The 21227-nt window shown below is 43.7% G+C and overlaps 1 protein-coding gene across 1 annotated transcript in view; it reads left to right on the forward strand.

Annotated features, from left to right (window-relative positions):
• The window catches only part of CALCR (calcitonin receptor), a 287546-nt gene that overhangs the window by 150435 nt on the left and 115884 nt on the right, over positions 1 to 21227 (forward strand). Inside the window, exon 2 of the mRNA XM_069729395.1 lies at positions 10653 to 10737. Within this exon, the coding sequence (XP_069585496.1) occupies positions 10660 to 10737 (78 nt within the window). The 5' untranslated portion in view covers positions 10653 to 10659. The remainder of the gene's footprint in view (positions 1 to 10652; positions 10738 to 21227) is intronic.

Raw genomic sequence — 21227 nt, forward strand, 5'->3', positions numbered from 1 at the left:
TGCACAGCTATCTTGTTTGTTTGTCCACACTTTTTATTTAATTTGTGCATCAGTCCACTCCTTATTGCTGCCTGCCATACCTGGCTGAGATTACTGCAGGGAGATAGTAATTGTAGGACAGTCCCTGTTTTTTTTTTTTTTTTTTTGTGGGAGATTAAGATTGGCATTTCTGCTAGAGTGCCATCACTGTCTGTGTCATCTCTCACTCAGTGGGCCATAGAAAGCCTATTTATTTTTTTGCTTGATTTGGGTTCTAAAATCTACCTGAAAAAATCACTACATCAATCAGTGGGAGAAAAATATTGGCCTCAGGGCTTGTGTGCCACTCCTGACTCCTGTGTGTGCCATCTCTCACTCAGTGGGCCATAGAAAGCCTATTTATTTTTTTGCTTGATTTGGGTTCTAAAATCTACCTGAAAAAATCACTACATCAATCAGTGGGAGAAAAATATTGGCCTCTGGGCTTGTGTGCCACTCCTGACTCCTGTGTGCATCATCACTCACTCAGTGGGGCATAGAAAGCCTTTATTTTTTTTATTTGGTTTCTAAATTGTCCTTGAAAAAATCATTTTATTTTATTTGGTTTCTAAATTCTTCCTGAAAAAATCATTTCATTTTATTTTGTTTCTAAAGTCTCCCTGAAAAAAAAAAAAAAAAAATAAAACAGTGGGAGATTAATATTGCCCTTTCTGCTTGTGTGCCAGTCTTGACTCCTGTGTGTGCCATCTCTCACTCAGTGGGGCATAGAAAGCCTTTTTTTTTTTTTTTATTTGGTTTCTAAATTGGCCTTGAAAAAATCATTTTATTTTATTTGGCTTCTAAATTCTTCCTGAAAAAATCTTTTTATTTTATTTTGTTTCTAAAGTCTCCCTGAAAAAAATAAATAAAAATAAAACAGTGGGAGATTAATATTGCCCTTTCTGCTTGTGTGCCAGTCTTGACTCCTGGGTGTGGCATCTCTCTCTCTCTCTCTCTCAAATTGTGGGCCATAGAAAGCCTATTTATTTTTTTGCTTGATTTGGGTTCCAAAATCTACCTGAAAAAATCACTACATCAATCAGTGGGAGAAAAATATTGGCCTCTGGGCTTGTGTGCCACTCCTGACTCCTGTGTGTGCCATCTCTCACTCAGTGGGCCATAGAAAGCCTTTTTTTGTTTTTTTATTTGGTTTCTAAATTGTCCCTGAAAAAATCATTTTATTTTATTTGGTTTCTAAATTCTTCCTGAAAAAATCATTTTATTTTAATTTGTTTCTAAAGTCTCCCTGAAAAAAAAAATAGGTGGGAGATTAATATTGCCCTTTCTGCTTGTGTGCCAGTCTTGACTCCTGGGTGTGGCATCTCTCTCTCTCTCTCTCTCTCTCTCTCAAATTGTGGGCCATAGAAAGCCTATTTATTTTTTTGCTTGATTTGGGTTCTAAAATCTACCTGAAAAAATCACTACATCAATCAGTGGGGGAAAAATATTGGCCTCAGGGCTTGTGTGCCACTCCTGACTCCTGTGTGTGCCATCTCTCAGTCAGTGGGCCATAGAAAGCCTATTTATTTTTTTGCTTGATTTGGGTTCTAAAATCTACCTGAAAAAATCACTACATCAATCAGTGGGAGAAAAATATTGGCCTCAGGGCTTGTGTGCCACTCCTGACTCCTGTGTGTGCCATCTCTCACTCAGTGGGCCATAGAAAGCCTATTTATTTTTTTGCTTGATTTGGGTTCTAAAATCTACCTGAAAAAATCACTACATCAATCAGTGGGAGAAAAATATTGGCCTCAGGGCTTGTGTGCCACACCTGACTCCTGTGTGTGCCATCTCTCACTCAGTGGGCCATAGAAAGCCTATTTATTTTTTTGCTTGATTTGGGTTCTAAAATCTACCTGAAAAAATCACTACATCAATCAGTGGGAGAAAAATATTGGCCTCTGGGCTTGTGTGCCACTCCTGACTCCTGTGTGTGCCATCTCTCACTCAGTGGGCCATAGAAAGCCTTTTTTTGTTTTTTTTTTATTTGGTTTCTAAATTCTTCCTGAAAAAATCATTTTTTTAATTTTGTTTCTAAAGTCTCCCTGAAAAAAAAAAAATAAAACAGTGGGAGATTAATATTGACATTTGTGCTTGAGTGACAGTCCTGCGTGTGTGGCATCTCTGTGATTTGGTGCCACAGAAAACAGAGTGTGTAACATTGTGCCTGATTTTCCTTGTGGTCTCACCAACCTGTAAAGGGATATTGAAATCATACTGAAGTTATAGGTCACCGTGTAAGTTGTTTGACAGCAACAAATAAAGTTACTTTGGTTAAGTTTTTAAAACAATGAGGAAGTCTGGTGCAAGAGGTCTTGGCCGTGGGCGTTCATTGTCAGCTGGTAATGATGGTAGTGGTAGTGGAGCATCAGGTGGTCGTGGGAAGAAAAATATTCCACCTAAGTCTGGAGCTGTGGAGCCAGGTTCGTCATCTGGCTACACAAGGCCTCGAACGCTCTCTTTTCTGGGAGTAGGAAAACCGCTTTTAAAGCCGGAGCAGCAACAGCAAGTTTTGGCTTACCTTGCAGACTCAGCCTCTAGCTCTTTTGCCTCCTCTTCTGAAACTGGTAAATGTAAAAGCAGCGCGTCGCTTGTGGATGTTCACGGTCAGGGACAAGTCGCTTCCTTGTCCTCTTCAGCAAAAACAACAACAAGAGAGAAGGATGCAGCAGGCGACACAACGGGTTACTCCATGGAGCTCTTTACACATACCGTCCCTGGCTTAGAAAGTGAAACACTTAACAGGCCATGCCCATTACAAGTAGATTCTGACATGGAGTGCACTGATGCACAGCCACAGCCAGACTACTATGCTGGTCCTTTGACTCAGACCACAACATTGCCCTCTCAGGGTACTGATCCACAATCAGACCCTGATGAGACTATGTTGCCCCGTCACGAACGCTATACCACCGACCGACACGGTGACACAGACGAAGTTGCACACGAGCTAGAAGAGGAGGTAATAGATGACCCAGTTGTTGACCCCGATTGGCAGCCATTGGGGGAACAGGGTGCAGGCGGCAGTAGTTCAGAAGCGGAGGTGGAGGAGGGCCCGCAGCAGGCATCAACATCGCAACAGGTTCCATCTGCCGGGCCCATATCTAGCCCAAAACGCGTGTCAAAGCCAAAACCTGTTGGAGGACAGCGTGGCCATCCGGTTAAAGCTCAGTCTGCAATCCCTGAAAAGGGATCCGATGCTAGGAAGAGTGCAGTCTGGCATTTTTTTAAACAACATCCAATTGATCAGCGCAAAGTCATCTGTCAAAAATGTTCAACTAGCTTAAGCAGAGGTCAGAATCTGAAAAGTCTCAATACAAGTTGCATGCATAGACATTTAACCACCATGCATTTTCAAGCCTGGACTAACTACCAAACGTCCCTTAAGGTTGTAGCACCCTCGGCCAATGAAGCTAGTCAGCAACGCAACATCCCTTCCGTCACTCTAAGGCCACCATTTTCCGCACCACTGGCAGTATCTGTGCAGGTTTCTTTGCCAGCCAAAAGCAGTCAGGGTCAGGGAATCATAAGTTTTGTAGGAGGAAATATTGCATCTAGGGCACCGGCGGAAACAATACCGTCTCCAACCATCTCTCAGTCTGCCATGTCCACCGGCACACCCGCAAGTTCCACGATCTCCAGCTCTCCAGTCCAGCTCACCCTACATGAGACTCTGGTTAGAAAAAGGAAGTACTTATCCTCGCATCCGCGTACACAGGGTTTTAACGCCCACATAGCTAGACTAATCTCGTTAGAGATGATGCCCTACCGGTTAGTTGAAAGTGAAGCTTTCAAAGCCCTGATGGAGTACGCTGAACCACGCTACGAGCTACCCAGTCGACACTTTTTTTCCAGAAAAGCCATCCCAGCCCTGCACCAGCATGTTAAACAGCGCATCGTCCATGCACTCAGGCAATCTGTGAGTACAAAGGTGCACCTGACTACAGATGCATGGACCAGTAGGCATGGCCAGGGACGTTACGTGTCCATCACGGCACACTGGGTGAATGTGGTGGATGCAGGGTCCACAGGGGACATCAATTTCGGGACAGTTGTGCCTAGCCCACGGTCTAGGAAACAGTTGGCTGTAGGCGTTCGCACCCCCTCCTCGTCCTCCTGCAGAAGCGACAGCTCTTCCACAGACCGCAGTCGGCCAACCACTCCATCGGCAGCTGACACTGTTGCACACCAGTTGTCCCATTATGGGCCAGCTACTGGCAAGCGTCAGCAGGCTGTATTGGCTATGAAGTGTTTGGGCGACAACAGACACACCGCAGAAGTTCTGTCCGAGTTCTTGCAACAAGAAACGCAGTCGTGGCTGGGCACAGTAGATCTTGAGGCAGGCAAGGTAGTGAGTGATAACGGAAGGAATTTCATGGCTGCCATCTCCCTTTCCCAACTGAAACACATTCCTTGCCTGGCTCACACCTTAAACCTGGTGGTGCAGTGCTTATTGAAAACTTATCCTGGGTTCTCCGACCTGCTCCTCAAAGTGCGTGGACTTTGCTCACATATCCGACGTTCGCCTGTACACTCCAGCCGTATGCAGACCTATCAGCGGTCTTTGAACCTTCCCCAGCATCGCCTAATCATAGACGTTGCAACAAGGTGGAACTCAACACTGCACATGCTTCAGAGACTGTGTGAACAGAGGCGGGCTGTTATGTTTTTGTGGGAGGATACACATACACGGGCAGGCAGTAGGATGGCAGACATGGAGTTGTCAGGTGTGCAGTGGTCGAAGATACAAGACATGTGTCAAGTCCTTCAGTGTTTTGAGGAATGCACACGGCTGGTTAGTGCAGACAACGCCATAATAAGCATGAGCATCCCCCTAATGTGTCTGCTGATGCAAAGTTTGACGCACATAAAGGATCAGGCGTCTGCACCAGAGGAAGAGGAAAGCCTTGATGACAGTCAGCCATTGTCTGGTCAGGGCAGTGTACAGGACGAGGTAGCGGGCGAAGAGGAGGTGGAGGACGAGGAGGATGATGGGATGAGTATATTTTTAATGAGGAAGCTTTCCCTGGGGGCACTGGAAATTGGTTGCGTGGCAAGGCCGGGTTCTGGTTTTTTGAGGGACACAAGTGACGTAGATTTGCCTGAAACTGCCCCTCAACCAATCACAACCGCAGATTTGACAACTGGAACTTTGGCCCACATGGCGGATTATGCCTTACGTATCCTCAAAAGGGACACACGCATTACTAAAATGATGAATGATGATGATTACTGGTTGGCCTGCCTCCTTGATCCTCGCTATAAAGGCAAATTGCAAAATATTATGCCACATGAGAACTTGGAACTAATATTAGCAACCAAACAATCAACTCTTGTTGACCGTTTGCTTCAGGCATTCCCAGCACACAGCGCCCGTGATCGTTCTCACACGAGCTCCAGGGGGCAGCAGACCAAAGTGTTAGGGGTGCACACATCAGAAGTGGCGTTGGACAGAGGGGTTTTCTGACCAGGTTGTGGAGTGATTTTGCTATGATCGCAGACAGGACAGGTACTGCTGCATCAATTGAAAGTGACAGGAGACAACATTTGTCCAGTATGGTTACTAACTATTTTTCATCCCTTATCGATGTTCTCTCTCAACCGTCATTCCCATTTGATTACTGGGCATCAAAATTAGACACCTGGCCAGAATTGGCAGAATATGCATTGCAGGAGCTTGCTTGCCCGGTAGCTAGTGTCCTATCAGAAAGAGTATTCAGTGCTGCAGGTTCAATATTAACCGAAAAAAGGACTCGTCTGGCTACCCAAAATGTTGATGATCTAACATTCATTAAAATGAACCACAACTGGATTTCGAATTCTTTTGCCCCACCTTGCCCGGCAGACACCTAGCTTTCCTACGAAAAGCTCTTGCCTGTGGACTACTGTGAATTACTTTTCGAATGTCTAATTTGCTGCAGCTGATTATCCAGCATACGACATGTTTACACCTCCCTAAATGGCCAAACTCCCCACACGGGGCCGTGGTATCGCGACTTGGCGCAAGCACCCGTGAGAGTGCTGCTTGTCTGAAGAGGTGGGTGTGCCCGCTTTTGGTTGACGGCACTGCCACTGGGTCCCTCATAGTACAATAAAGTGTCTCTGGCGGTGGTGGTGCGCACGCAACGTCAGACACACTGTTGTAACATGAGGGGCCCTGGGCTTGTACCGCCGGCCACAAGAGAGTTCACCCAACCCCAGGTCAAACATTGCTCTACCACTTCCACAGTTATCTCTCACACTTCCACCAATGTTTAGTCTCTGCGCTGACATCCTTCCATTCCTGCCACTGACAATACCATTGTGTTGACATGTATGATGGTACTTAACATAGTCAGGGGCAGTGTCCTCTATTTACCACAGTAAATACTTTGCGCTAAATTAGTAGGTCTGAAACTACGCAGAGGATCCCACCCCTGAACCTAATGATTGCACCCTTTAGTGTTTTCGTTTTGTTTTAATGCGAGACATTCACATTTATTTATTGTTTTGGACTATTAAACTGGCAGACACTCATTACAATCGGCCTCCGCTGACCAGACCACTGCTGCCCGTCTACCCCTGGAACCAATTTTAAATTGCCTACAGCCAGCCCATTTTATTATGTTAGGCCTTCGAAGCCTGTCTGCGGCCCGTTCTTTCAACTACTACTACACTGACCTGTCTACTGTTGCCCGTGTACTCCTGGAACCAATTATAAAGTGCCTACAGCCTGTCCAATTTTTTTATGTTAGGCCTTCGAAGCCTGTCTGCGGTCCCTCCTTCCACTAGGACTCCACTGACCATTCTACTGCTGCCCGTGTACCCCTGGAACCAATTTTAAATTGCCTACAGCCCAATTTTTTTATGTTAGGCCTTTGAAGCCTGTCTGCGGTCCCTCCTTCCACTAGGCCTCCACTGACCATTCTACTGCTGCCCGTGTACCCCTGGAACCAAATTTAAATTGCCTACAGCCAGCCCAATTTTTTTTATGTTAGGCCTTCGAAGCCTGTCTGCGGTCCCTCCTTCCACTAGGCCTCCACTGACCGTTCTACTGCTGCCCGTGTACCCCTGGAACCAATTTTAAATTGCCAACAGCCCTATTTTGTTATGTTAGGCCTTCGAAGCCTGTCTGCGGTCCCTCCTTCCACAAGGCCTCCACTGACCATTCTACTGCTGCCCGTGTACCCCTGGAACCAATTTTAAATAGCCAACAGCCCTATTTTGTTATGTTAGGCCTTCGAAGCCTCTCTGCGGTCCCTTCTTTCTACTACTACTACACTGACCAGTCCATTGCTGCCCGTGTACCCCTGGAACCAATTTTAAATTGCACAGAGCATCCTTTTTTTAATAGTAGGCGTACAAAGTCTGTCTGCGGTCCACTATTGAAATTGTCCTCCACTGCCCAGAGCAATGCTGCCTGTGTACCCCTGTAACCTTTTTTAAGCTGCAGTGAGCCACAATTTTTGGTTTAAGGCCTACTACCTGTGTCTGTCTGCGCCACTCAATTCAGCTGTGTTCCTTTGAAAAAAGCTGAGCGTCAATAGTCTTGTTTTCAGCCTCTAGGAATTTTAAAACTGCATTGGGGGTACAACTTTGGTAGGGCCTACTAACGGTGTCTGCCGCCCCAAGGTGTGCCCCAGGTTTCGTCCACATTGCTTCGGTCTTCCGACTCTCGTTTAGTAGTTGTAGAAAACTACACTGCATTAGGCCTACAAATTGGGTATGGGGTGTAGAGACGGTGTGTTCCACTCCAAGGTGTTCTCCAGGTTGCCTTTCCTGAGCTTCTATCTTCAGGCTCTTGTTTAGTAGTTGTTGGAATCTAGACTGCATTAGGCCTACAAAATGGGTATGGGGTGTAGAGAGATGGTGTGTTCCACTCCAAGGTGTTCCCCAGGTTTCCTCGCCATTGCTTCGATCTTAATGCTCTCGTTTAGTAGTTGTTGGAAACTACACTGCATTAGGCCTACAAATTGGGTATGGGGTGTAGAGACGGTGTGTTCCACTCGAAGGTGTTCTCCAGGTTGCCTTTCCTGAGCTTCTATCTTCAGGCTCTCGTTTAGTAGTTGTTGGAAACTACGCTGCATTAGGCCTACAAATTGGGTATGGGGTGTAGAGAGATGGTGTGTTACACTCCAAGGTGTTCCCCAGGTTTCCTCTCCATTGCTTCGATCTTCTGGCTCTCGTTTAGTAGTTGTTGGAAACTACACTGCATTAGGCCTACAAATTGGGTATGGGGTGTAGAGAGATGGTGTGTTCCACTCCAAGGTGTTCCCCAGGTTTCGTCCACATTGCTTCGGTCTTCCGACTCTCGTTTAGTAGTTGTAGAAAACTACACTGCATTAGGCCTACAAATTGGGTATGGAGTGTAGAGAGATGGTGTGTTCCACTCCAAGGTGTTCTCCAGGTTGCCTTTCCTGAGCTTCTATCTTCAGGCTCTCGTATAGTAGTTGTTGGAAACTACACTGCATTAGGCCTACAAAATGGGTATGGGGTGTAGAGAGATGGTGTGTTCCACTCCAAGGTGTTCCCCAGGTTTCCTCGCCATTGCTTCAATCTTAATGCTCTCGTTTAGTAGTTGTTGGAAACTACGCTGCATTAGGCCTACAAATTGGGTATGGGGTGTAGAGAGATGGTGTGTTCCACTCCAAGGTGTTCCCCAGGTTTCCTCGCCATTGCTTCGATCTTAATGCTCTCGTTTAGTAGTTGTTGGAAACTACGCTGCATTAGGCCTACAAATTGGGTATGGGGTGTAGAGAGATGGTGTGTTCCACTCCAAGGTGTTCTCCAGGTTGCCTTTCCTGAGCTTCTATCTTCAGGCTCTCGTTTAGTAGTTGTTGGAAACTACACTGCATTAGGCCTACAAAATGGGTATGGGGTGTAGAGAGATGGTGTGTTCCACTCCAAGGTGTTCCCCAGGTTTCCTCTCCATTGCTTCGATCTTCTGGCTCTCATTTAGTAGTTGTTGGAAACTACACTGCATTAGGCCTACAAATTGGGTATGGGGTGTAGAGAAATGGTGTGTTCCACTCCAAGGTGTTCCCCAGGTTTCCTCGCCATTGCTTCGATCTTAATGCTCTCGTTTAGTAGTTGTTGGAAACTACACTGCATTAGGCCTACAAATTGTGTATGGGGTGTAGAGACGGTGTGTTCCACTCCAAGGTGTTCTCCAGGTTGCCTTTCCTGAGCTTCTATCTTCAGGCTCTTGTTAAATAGTGGTTAAATGGAACAACTGCATTTGGCGTACTAGTTGGTTTGGGGCCTACTAACAGTGTCTGCTGCTCCTTGCTGTTCTCCTGGTTTCCTGTCCTGAAATTCCATTTTCAGGCTCTCGTTAAGTAGTTGTTAATGTTAGACTGCATTTGGCCTACTAGTTGGGTTGGGGCCTACTATCGGTGTCTGCCACTCCTTGCTGTTCTCCTCCACTGAACAAAGCTGTGCTGCCTGTTTACTACGGTTGCCAATTTTGAACTGCATTTCGACTACTTACTGATTTGGCCCTACTCTCTGTGTCAGCCTCTCATTCCAGTTGTCCTCCACTGCAATGCCCCCTGGTTAGTCCTGTGTTACCAATTTTGAACTGCATTTAGCCCACTTTATTCTTTGGGCCTATATCTGTGTTTCCTCCTCATCCTGCCCATTGCCCAGCCAGTGATAGATGAGTCTGCTGGTACATTGACCCATAACGCAAAATTCCCCGTGCACGCTACACAGCAAGATTGTGACCCTGCTGAAAGTCAGGTTCCTCTTCCCGCATACCATACCACCTTACACGGGGACAAAGAGGAAGGTGCAGATGAAAGTGCAGGTTCCTTCATCAGGTGAGGGGAGGAATACTAGTTGGCGACGTCACTGGCACAGGGCCTCTCATAGTACGCAAAAGTGTTGCTGCCGGTGGGAGGCGCGCCCGCCATGCAAACACACCGCTGTACTTTGAGGGGCCCTGTGCCAGTGCCAATGCCAACAAGTGGGCCCCCCCTGCTTGCTCAGGATCTCAGCACTTGCAAAGTTGAAATACTTACCTCTCCCTGCTCCACTGCCGTGACGTGGTCCAGATTTCCTGGGCCCACTAATTACTTGAACCAGCCCTACCCCCCACAACTTTAGCCAAATGACCCCCAATTTCAAATGCCTTCCAATTATTATAAGGTAAATTACGATTGACAAGCTTCTGTAACAAGAATGGATGTTTTTGCCATTAAAATGGGCAGTGTAGGTGTTTTCCTGGCCTCCACTCACTGCCGACTATGCTCTCCCATTGACTTGCATTGGGTTTTGTGTTTCGGGCGATACCCGACTTTTCGCGATAATCGGCCGATTCCACTCGACTCGACTTCTAAGATAGTCGGGTTTCGCGAAACACGGCTCGACTCTAAAAAGGTCAAGGTCGCTCAACCCTAGTGACCACTACCACAAAATATTATTGGTGTAGCACTAATGGTATGAGATTCATTTGGTGAGCACTATATGGCGGTATTTACCTAGTGACGCTCAGTGCAATATACTGTATAGTGCAATCTACGGTAGTGGTAGGAATATATAGGATTTTGCTGGATAAGGAAATTTAATGGGTTTTTTAGTAATCTTAAGCAATTAATTTTTACCAAAATTTCCAAATTTTCATAACATTATATTTTTGCTTTTTTTTTTTACAGAAAAAAAATGACATGTACATTTCTTAAGGAAACAATGGAGGAAACAACAAATCACTGCTGCTTCTTACTAATCGTTCTTTTTGTTGTAAGTATTACAAGAGTGTCTAAAAATGTCATCAATGTAATATTCCCAATTTTTTTTTTTTATTTGCTTAAACCAGTAGCCTAAAGTTGCTTTTAGACTTTAGATAGTTGTCTGGCAAACTTAGGATAGGTCATCAATATCGAAGAGGTGGACAACCCCTTTAAGAATGTGTATCAAGTGATAGAACTTGCCATATTTATTATGCTTTGTTGCAATAAATCTTGACAGTCACGGAGTTCAACTCTGTAAATTATTAAGCAATATCTAGAAGCCACTTAGGAAAAAAATATTTCAGCCATCTGTGATTGCCGAGCAGCGGGATATGCTTTTATCACTTAAAAAAAACTATAAATATTGTGTTTATTAAAATGATATAATACTTTTCTATTTTCACTACTCACTAAGTCCATGTCTGAAAATAAATTTAAAGTGAATGTTTACTTTTACATATTAATTTCAATTTTCTGTTAATTAATTTTTTTTAAACTATTTCTCTATAGTAGTCAGTAGTCTTTGGCCAAATGATTTTTTTTAAGCCACCACCACGACACAGTAGACTCTTTTGGCCAAGCCCTACTCTACTCTAAACTATTAAATATTTCTTAAAATATCCAATACTCTTTTTAGGTATATTTTTATTTATTTTTCATATACGTTTTTTAAAATAACCAATAATACCACATAGAAGGGACGTTTTTTTCTGCTCCCCATCCCCAATTCATCTTTTGTTGTCCTCCACCCTCAATTCATCATCATTTGCTGTCCTATGTCCAAAGCCATTTAATTAATTTTATTAAAAAGTTTATTAAAAGTTTTTCATACTTACCTCTTATACAATCCCCTGCAGGCACAGCTCCACTTCTGGTATTCTGTCAAGTGACACACGGACATGCCAGCATGTGCATGATGACGTCATCCTGTAGTCACCGTCACCAGCACATCACAAAAGGGACAGAGGGAGCTTCCCTGGAGCTTCTCTGCAATTCTGTTTTGACGGCCATGCAGCACCAGGAAAGCTCCCTGGACCAAGATGTGCGCCGCCAATGGCAGAGTGATGGTTCACAATACTTCATTATACCCTGGGGCCTAGTGAGCAGAAGCAAATGATGGGGGTGCCGAGACTGGCTCCAGGCCCAACTCTTTGCTTCTGTTCACTGGGCCCCATACTGCAGTAAAGACAGCAATGCCCTGATAGCGGCCCTGAACGCAGCTATGATAAAAATAATTCAGAATAGGCAGCACATTGCAGCTATAATAGAAAGCTGTCAGGACAAGCAGAGCATCACAGCTATGATAACATGGTGTCAGGACACGTAGATTAACACAGCTATGACAAAAAAAGTGTCAGAACATGCAGAGCATCACAGCTATGATAGAAAGGTGTCAGAACATATAGAGCATCACAGCTATGATAGAAAGGTGTCAGAACATATAGAGCATCACAGCTATGATAGAAAGGTGTCAGGACACGCGGAGCATCACAGCAATGATAGAAAAGTGTCAGAACATGCAGAGTATCACAGCTATGATAGGCGTCAAAATATGTAGAGCATCACAGCTATGATAGAAAAGTGTCAGAACATGTAGAGCATCACAGCTATGAAAGAAAGGTGTCAGAACATCGCAGCTATCATAGAGAGGTGTCACAATTTGCAGAGCATCGCAGCTATGATACAAAAAGTGTTAGCACATACAGATTATCATAGCTATGATAGAAAGGTGTCAGAACATGCAGAGCATCACAGCTATGATAGAAAGGGGTCAGAATATGCAGAGCATCGCTGTTATGATTGAAAATTGTCAGAATTCGCAGAACATCACAGCTATGATAGAAAACAGATCAAATCAGAACATGCAGAGCATAACAGAATTGGACTATGGAGAATGGGAGAAGGTGCCTGGCCTGATGATTTATATTTTCCTATACATCATATGGACGGTCAGGTGCATGTGTGACTCTTGTGTTAAGGGGGTCTACAGCCCTGGGGGGGAATGTCTCCATTCTGATGAGACTGCAGTTTGTTAATAGGGGGCTACGATACCCCTCCGTCCCAATCATGTATTGTTATGAGTCCAAAGCTCTGTGTCACCATCCTTCCCATTCACCAAATAATGAACTTTGTACTCTGCAATTAATAATTAAATCTGTTTTTGGGCAGAACTTGAAGTGGATAATTAGATCTTTCTAAAGTTGGCAATTACCGTTTAGATTAGACCAAAGAAAAGAACATGAGCCGCGGCCCCGGTGAGATCCTTCTTATCAGCAGCAAAAGATTAATTCCTATGATAATCCTATTAATGCGGTATGAAAAAATCTGCAAGAAAAGCCGTATTTTAGGTTCTATATTATGTTCCAAGGAAACTTGAAAGTCAAACGGCAGATCTTACCTTTACATTTTACAAACTTCAAGATGCACTTTCTGTCCGGTTACCGTTTTCCTGGCTTGGCGGTAAATATTTTCACAGTTGTAGATTTGTCCAGTTGCATCGAGCCAGTCAAATGATGTGCAGTCAAGCTGCAAAATGTCTCTCCACATTGATTTTTCAGATTGATAACGCTCGGTATTTACACGCCACCAGCTGCGTTCACATCCCCAGTATCAGAGCAGCCGCGATAAAGAGTCATTTATATGGTAATTAAGATACACTTTGGGTGCCAGGGATAGATATGTGCGCTGCGCTTCTTTCTCAGTTTGAAAAGTGAATTTCCAAAATTTCAAAACTCTTTAAAGTTCTAACATTTACAGAGAACTTGCAGCGGAATGTTAGTTTCCGCCTCTAGCTCCTCCCCTTCCTCTCTCCATAGACTCTTACAAGCAGCAACTGTCATCTCTGGATCTCACTAATGGGAAAAGGTGTCTTCACTGATTTACAAATGTTATGACCAGCTCAGGAGGAGACAGAAGCAGATTTATCTGATAAGTTTTATAACAAAGTTTCTTATTTTCACGTGTACGATTGAGTTATGACGAAAAGGTTATGACGAAAAGGTAAATGACACATACCCATTAAGTTTTTAGGAAAATTCTTATACACTTCTTAACTCTCACAATTAAAAATAGACCCCAACAGATAGCTTAACCCCTTCATAACCCGTTCAATTTTTCTGTTTTTGCATTTTAGTCTTTTTTTCTCCCCTTTTTCAAAAGAGCCATAACTTTTTTTTTATTTTTCTGTCCCCATGCCAGTGTGAAGGCTCGTGTTTTTTTGGGGGACACGTTATGCTTTTGAATGACACTATTCGTTTTATCATGTGATGCACTGGAAAGCAGGAAGAAAATTTAAAGTGGGTTGAAATTGTTAAAAAAAAAAAGTGCAATTCCATAATGTTTTTTGGGGTTTTATATTTAAAATGTTCACTATATGGTAAAGCTGACCTATCAATATGATTCAATATGATTCCCCAGGTCATTACGAGTACTCAGATACCAAACATGGATAGTTGTTTTTTTTTTTATTTAAGTAGTGGAAAAAAATTAAAAAATTTGTAAGAAAGCTAAATTTTGCTTATGTCGACATTTTCCAAGAGTCGTTGTGTTTTTATTTTTCGGGATTTGGGGCTGGATGAGGTCTTATTTTTTGCACCCTGAGCTGACCTTTTTATTGATACCATTTTGGGGAACATACAGTGTTTTCATCGCGTCTTATTGCATTTTATTGCAATGTTGTAGCGGCCAAAAAAAACTAATTCTGGCGTTTGCGTCTTTATTCTCATTACACTGTTTACCAATCGTATTAATTTATTTTATTTTGTTAGATCGGACTTTTACGGACACAGTGATTCATACAGTACAGACCAAAAGTTTGGACACACCTTCTTATGTAAAGATTTTTCTGTATTTTCATGACTATGAAAATTGTACATTCACACTGAAGCTATGAATTATATACTCATGTGGAATTATATACTTAAAGTGTGAAACAACTGAAATTATGTCTTATATTCTAGGTTCTTCAAAGTAGCCACGTTTTGCTTTGATGACTGCTTTGCACACTCTTGGCATTCTCTTGATGCAAAAGAGGCAAATTTGGTTGTGTCCAGTAGTGTATAATCCTCCGTAGTGTCTGCAGACTTATCTGATATGTGAGATGCTCCTTACCAGATATGATATCTTATAGTTTGCAGTCTTCACTTCTTTCTCCTGATTGGTGACTGTGAAGCAGCCGACAAGACACTGGTGGTGGCTTAGTGGTCGTATGTATGACGTCATTTACTTGGCTTTTTAGGAGTGACATCATATGTACGGCTGCTAAACTGCTGCATATCTCATCCTGCAACTGTCCGGAGCACAGGTATTAGTCTATCTGTGTAGGGGACCGACCATCAATGTGGAAGAGAAGACTACGTGTCACCGGACAATATAATATACAGTATATACATATGTATGGCATGTATTATCTATCTACTAACCTACCACCCTATGTTATATCTATGTATCTATACAGTATATGTATATTTTTCTATTTCATAATCATCATATATCTATAATGTATCCTCCTACTTTGTATCTATATATCTGTGTATTTAATATAATATCTATCTATTTATTATTTATCTATCATCAATTATCTATTATCTATCTATCTATCATCTAACTATCAATCGTCTCATCACTCAACTGAGACTGCCCTGACCAAAACGACCTACTTACAGCCAAAGCTAACAGACAATACTCCATACTCCTCCTTCTAGACCTGTCCTCTGCTTTCGACACGGTTGACCACTGCCTCTTACTACAGATCCTCTCCTCCTTTGGCATCAAAGACCTCGCCCTATCCTGGATCTCCTCATACCTTTCCAACCACACATTCAGCGTCTCCCACTCCCACACTACCTCTTCGTCTCGCCCCCTCTGTGTTGGAGTCCCCCAAGGCTCTGTTCTAGGACCCTTACTCTTCTCAATCTATACACTCGGCCTGGGACAACTCATTAAGTCACATGGATTCCAGTACCACCTGTATGCGGACGACACTCAGATCTGCCTCTCTGGCCCAGACGTCACCTCTCTGCTGTCCAGAATCCCGGAGTGTCCATCAGCCATATCCTCCTCCTTCTGCTCTCGCTTCCTAAAACTCAATGTGGACAAGTCTGAACTCATCATCTTCCCTCCATCTCATAGATCTTCCTTACCTGACCAACCTATCGCAATTAACAACATCACGCTTTCCCCCGAACCGGAAGTCCACTGCCTTGGAGTAACACTTGACTCTGCCCTGTCCTTCAAACCGCACATCCAAGCCCTGTCCACCTCCTGTCGCCTCCAGCTCAAAAATATCTCCAGAATTTGTCCTTTCCTCAACCGTCAATCTACTACAATGCTTGTGCATGCCCTCATCATCTCCCACCTCGACTACTGTAACATCCTTTTCTGCGGCCTCCCTGGTAACATCCTTAACTCTGCTGCCCGACTAATTCATCTCTCTCGTTACTCCTCCGCTTCCCCTCTCTGCAAATCTCTTCACTGGCTCCCATTCCCTCAGCGTATCCAGTTCAAATTACTAATACTGACTTACAAAGCCATCCACAACCTGTCTCCTCCATATATCTCTGAACTAATCTCTCGATATCTTCCCTCACGTAATCTCCGGTCCGCCCAAGACCTCCTACTCTCCTCCACACTTATCCGCTCCTCATCCAACCGCCTCCAAGACTTCTCCAGAATATCCCCCATCCTCTGGAATTCTTTGCCCCAACACGTCCGACTATCAACCACATTCGGATCCTTCAGACGGAACCTGAAAACCCATCTCTTCAGGAAAGCCTACAGCCTGCACTGACCTGCTGCCTCCTCATCACTACCCGAGCTACCGCCTCACCAACGCCGGAGCTCCTGCAACCCCCGACCTACTGTCTCCTTCCCCACCATCCTGTAGAATGAAAGCCCGCAAGGGCAGGGTCCTCGCCCCGCTGTATCAGTCTGTCATTGTCAGTTTGTTTACTGTAAGTGATATCTGTAACTTGTATGTAACCCCTTCTCATGTACAGCACCATGGAATCAATGGTGCTATATAAATAATAATAATCTATTATCTATCCATCATCTATTATCTATCTATTATCTATCTATGTATAATCTATTATCTATCTATCTATATATTTATCTATTGTCTATCTATTATCTATGTATTTATTATCTATCTATTATCTATCCTATCTATTATCTATCTGTTATCTATATATCTTTCTATTAGCTATCTATCTATTTATCTATTATCAATCTGTTATCTATTTATTATTAATCTATCCATCCATTTATTTATTTTTACTACCTATCTTTCTTTCTATTAAAGGGAATCTGTCAGTACGTTTTTGCTATGTAATATGACCTCAGGATGATGTAGGGGTAGAAACCCTGATTCCAGTGATGTGTCACTTGATTTACTGGGTGCAGCAGTTGTGATACAATCACAGTTTTCTCTGCTGTAGATCTAGCAGAGCTCTGAATGCTGAGTCCTGTATAACCCCTCCCACACCACTGATTGGCTGTTTTCTGTGCACACTGTATAATTACAGAAAGCTGCTATTCAGTGGTGGGGGTGTGGTTGGACCAGGAGGCAGGAGACACCTAGTCCTGTAGTGATAATCTCCTGCTGATAAAATACTGATATTATTGAAACATCACAACACAGCCCAGTATATGGCACACTACTGGAATAAGAAACACTGTCCCTACATCATGAAGCTCTCGCATTATGTAGAAAAAACCTTCTGAGAGATTCCCTTTAACTTATGTACCTATTTTATAACTATTTATCAGTAGTTTACAGAGAAGAAACATGAATCAAATTGTAATGTTTTACTCTTGGATTCTTTTGTCTCTGCACAATTCATGTTTAACAGCACAGAGGTTCTTCTGGAGTGTAACATTCATGGCTTCTCCATAGGCTATGGCATCAATGTTCGATTCGGTGGTGGTTTGGTATCTTTGCCAATTAGTAAAGAGTCTGCACCATTCATTTCATAGAAAATCACCATATTGTGGTGAAATGCCATGATCTCAAAGGGCAGATTTCCAAATATTGATGACTTCCTCTAATGACACCACAATAAAGTTATTGTCTTAGAGAATCCCTTTAAAACGTTACTTGCAGTTCCATACCTGACCACATGGTGAGCTGTGAGTCGAGTAGACCCCTTTCTTTAGTCTACAGTGCTCTATAGTGCCACCTAGTGGTAGTCTTGTGAGCCAATGAAGATTATTCTCATTTTATTATATTTTTGCTAATAGTGATGACCAGGTTTAATATAAAGCCCATTGGGAATTGTTACTCCCTAATAGGTAATTTTTTAAGCCATGGGAGGTCGTCTAAGTATTTCCTTTCAGGCTGCTCATCTATTAGCTGAAGCAGAGATTGGAGCGTCTCTCGTTCCCTGGAGGACTCAGTTTACATGTGTAGTCCATAGATTTCAATATGAGATGTGTAATGCTTCACTTCTCCTGCGGGGGTGCTGTAGGGAATTTAATACTTGCTCCCGATTGATTTTTGTGAGTTGTAGCAGTAAGACGCTGCGATCAGTGATTATCAAGGATAAAGAATGTCCAAAGTAGAGAATCCTGCTTTTAGTATTTTGGGTATATTGAAAAAAAAAATGATGCAATTTTACAACATTTTGTCTGCACCAATTCATTGCCTTTTTTTAGAGATCTTCTTCACGTCCGACATCTTGAAAACCAAGAGAAATTGAAACAAAGTAAATTGGAGAATTGTATAACTTTTTATGCAAATAATTTCACTTGTTTACTCATACCGGACTATCCCTTTAAATCGACCCGTGCAGTGCTATGGATCCATACATTACTTCTGATGTTGCTTTCATGATTGATTTCATTAGTATTGATGAAGAGTCATTATAACCAATGACTGTACATTGCGAATAGTTCCCGACTGATAAGTAATAGAAGCCCCACGTCGATAATTATAATTATAATTGATGGATAATCACCTCTCCATTCATTGTAGGTGGGAAAACTTGCAAAATCGACAGTGTATCAAATACTTATTTCCCCACTGTATACCATTCCTTTGCCTGCGTGCATTCAGAGTTATTGCTGCTCTCTTTACCCTTGTCTTCCTCCCTTTGTGTCTGTGTTATAGAGCAGGACTGGCAATGGGCAAGACAGGGATGAGGAACGTGATCGCTGAGCAGGCCGAAACAACCAATCTAGGGACATCGGGGAGCTCAGGGTTGTGCAGGGCAAGATTCAGGGGCGCCACTTTAATCTTTCCCTTTTTGCAGACCTTTCCTTCCCATCCATTTCGCCGTGTTCCATCTGGCTCCTTAGTGGAGTGTGACAATCACACGGTGTGATCGCAGTGCTCCATTTTTGCCTTTATGGTCTCTATGGCACATGCACAGGGCAGCGCAACGTGGACATTACCGCTCCTTAGCAGAGAACCATGCGCCCTCCGTGTGCTGCCGTCGGGTCTTTCATGCTCAGAGATATTCTGCTCTAGCAGAAATTATCGAATTTGCCGAAGTTCGAATTCACCATATTCAATTCCATTTGGTCAAGAAATTAGATTTGCATCTTGAATAAATTCTGGGACGTGGTCATCTCTTCTTGGCTCTCACTCCACCTCTTCCGCTGTCGCCAGTCTTCCAATTGGCTCATCTGTCTTCTATCTTCTTCTCGTCATCTCTTCTCGGCTCTCACTCCACCTCTTCCGCTGCCGCCAGTCTTCCAATTGGCTCCCCTGTCTTGTATCTTCTTCTCGTCATCTCTTCTCGGCTCTCACTCCACCTCTTCCACTGCCGCCATTCTTCCATTTGGCTCCTCTGTCTTCTATCTTCTTCTCGTCATCTCTTCTCGGCTCTCACTCCACCTCTTCCGCTGCCACCAGTCTTCCGTTTGGCTCCTCTGTCTTCTATCTTCTTCTCGTCATCTCTTCTCGGCTCTCACTCCACCTCTTCCGCTGCCGCCAGTCTTCCAATTAGCTCCTCTGTCTTCTATCTTCTTCTCTTCATCTCTTCTCGGCTCTCACTCCACCTGTTCCGCTGCCGCCAGTCTTCCATTTGGCTCCTCTGTCTTCTATCTTCTTCTCGCCATCTCTTCTCGGCTCTCACTCCACCTCTTCCACTGCCGCCATTCTTCCATTTGGCTCCTCTGTCTTCTATCTTCTTCTCGTCATCTCTTCTCGGCTCTCACTCCACCTCTTCCGCTGCCACCAGTCTTCCGTTTGGCTCCTCTGTCTTCTATCTTCTTCTCGTCATCTCTTCTCGGCTCTCACTCCACCTCTTCCGCTGCCGCCAGTCTTCCAATTAGCTCCTCTGTCTTCTATCTTCTTCTCTTCATCTCTTCTCGGCTCTCACTCCACCTGTTCCGCTGCCGCCAGTCTTCCATTTGGCTCCTCTGTCTTCTATCTTCTTCTCGCCATCTCTTCTCGGCTCTCACTCCACCTCTTCCGCTGACGCCAGTCTTCCAATTGGCTCCTCTGTCTTCTATCTTCTTCTCGCCATCTCTTCTCAGCTCTCACTCCACCTCTTCCGCTGCCTCTAGACTTCCATTTGGCTCCTCTGTCTTCTTCTCCTCCCGTGCCTCCAGTGCGGTCCTCCTTCACTAGTCCACTTGCCATCACATGGGGAACAATGCTGATCATGGACATGGCCCGAAACGAGAACAAAGCCAAAGTCGAGCAATTGGAGATCTGGGCGGTCGCGGGAATTGGAGGGAGGAGTGACTGTGAGAGAGAAGAATAATAGTTTATAATAATATGATAATTTATTTCCTTAGTCCCTTCCCATTATTAGAGGGCTGCCAGTTGTCTTTTTTTTTTGGATGAGAACAAATTGATTCCCAAAAATGCAACTTCAGTGTTTGAGGTCTAAGAGTGAAGCAGCTTTGATGAACCAATATGTAGGGTCTAACACAGTCTGGTTCTGTTTGCTTCAAATTGTTTCAACATATCCTGAAAAAAGCAGCATGAGATGAGCAGCATTGAAAAAAAAAAAGCAATATTCTATCGGGAGATATTTATTCTACACTAGATGGTGGCCCGATTCTAACGCATCGGTATTCTAGAAGATGTATGTATATATGTATATAGCAGCCACATAGTATATAGCACAGGCCATGTAGTATATAAGAGTACTACGTGGCCTGTGGTATATACCATGTGGCTGCTATATACATACATACATATTGTAGAATACCCGATGCGTGAATATAGGCCATGCAGTAAATAACAATGCCCACGTAGTTTATAACACAGCCCACACAGTATATAGCAGCTACGCAGTATATAACACAGCCCACGTAGTATATAACACAGCCCACACAGTATATAGCAGCTACGCAGTATAAAACAGTATATAACACAGCCCACATAGTATGTAACACTGGCCACATAATATATAACACAGCCCAAGTAATATATAGCACAGCCCACATAGTATCTAACAGTGGCCATGTAGTATATAGCACGCAGTATAGAACACAGCCACGTAGTATATAACAATGCCCACGTAGTATATAACGCAGCCAACGCAG

Source organism: Ranitomeya imitator, chromosome 6, assembly GCF_032444005.1.
Source record: "Ranitomeya imitator isolate aRanImi1 chromosome 6, aRanImi1.pri, whole genome shotgun sequence".
In the NCBI taxonomy this organism is placed as follows: domain Eukaryota; kingdom Metazoa; phylum Chordata; class Amphibia; order Anura; family Dendrobatidae; genus Ranitomeya; species Ranitomeya imitator.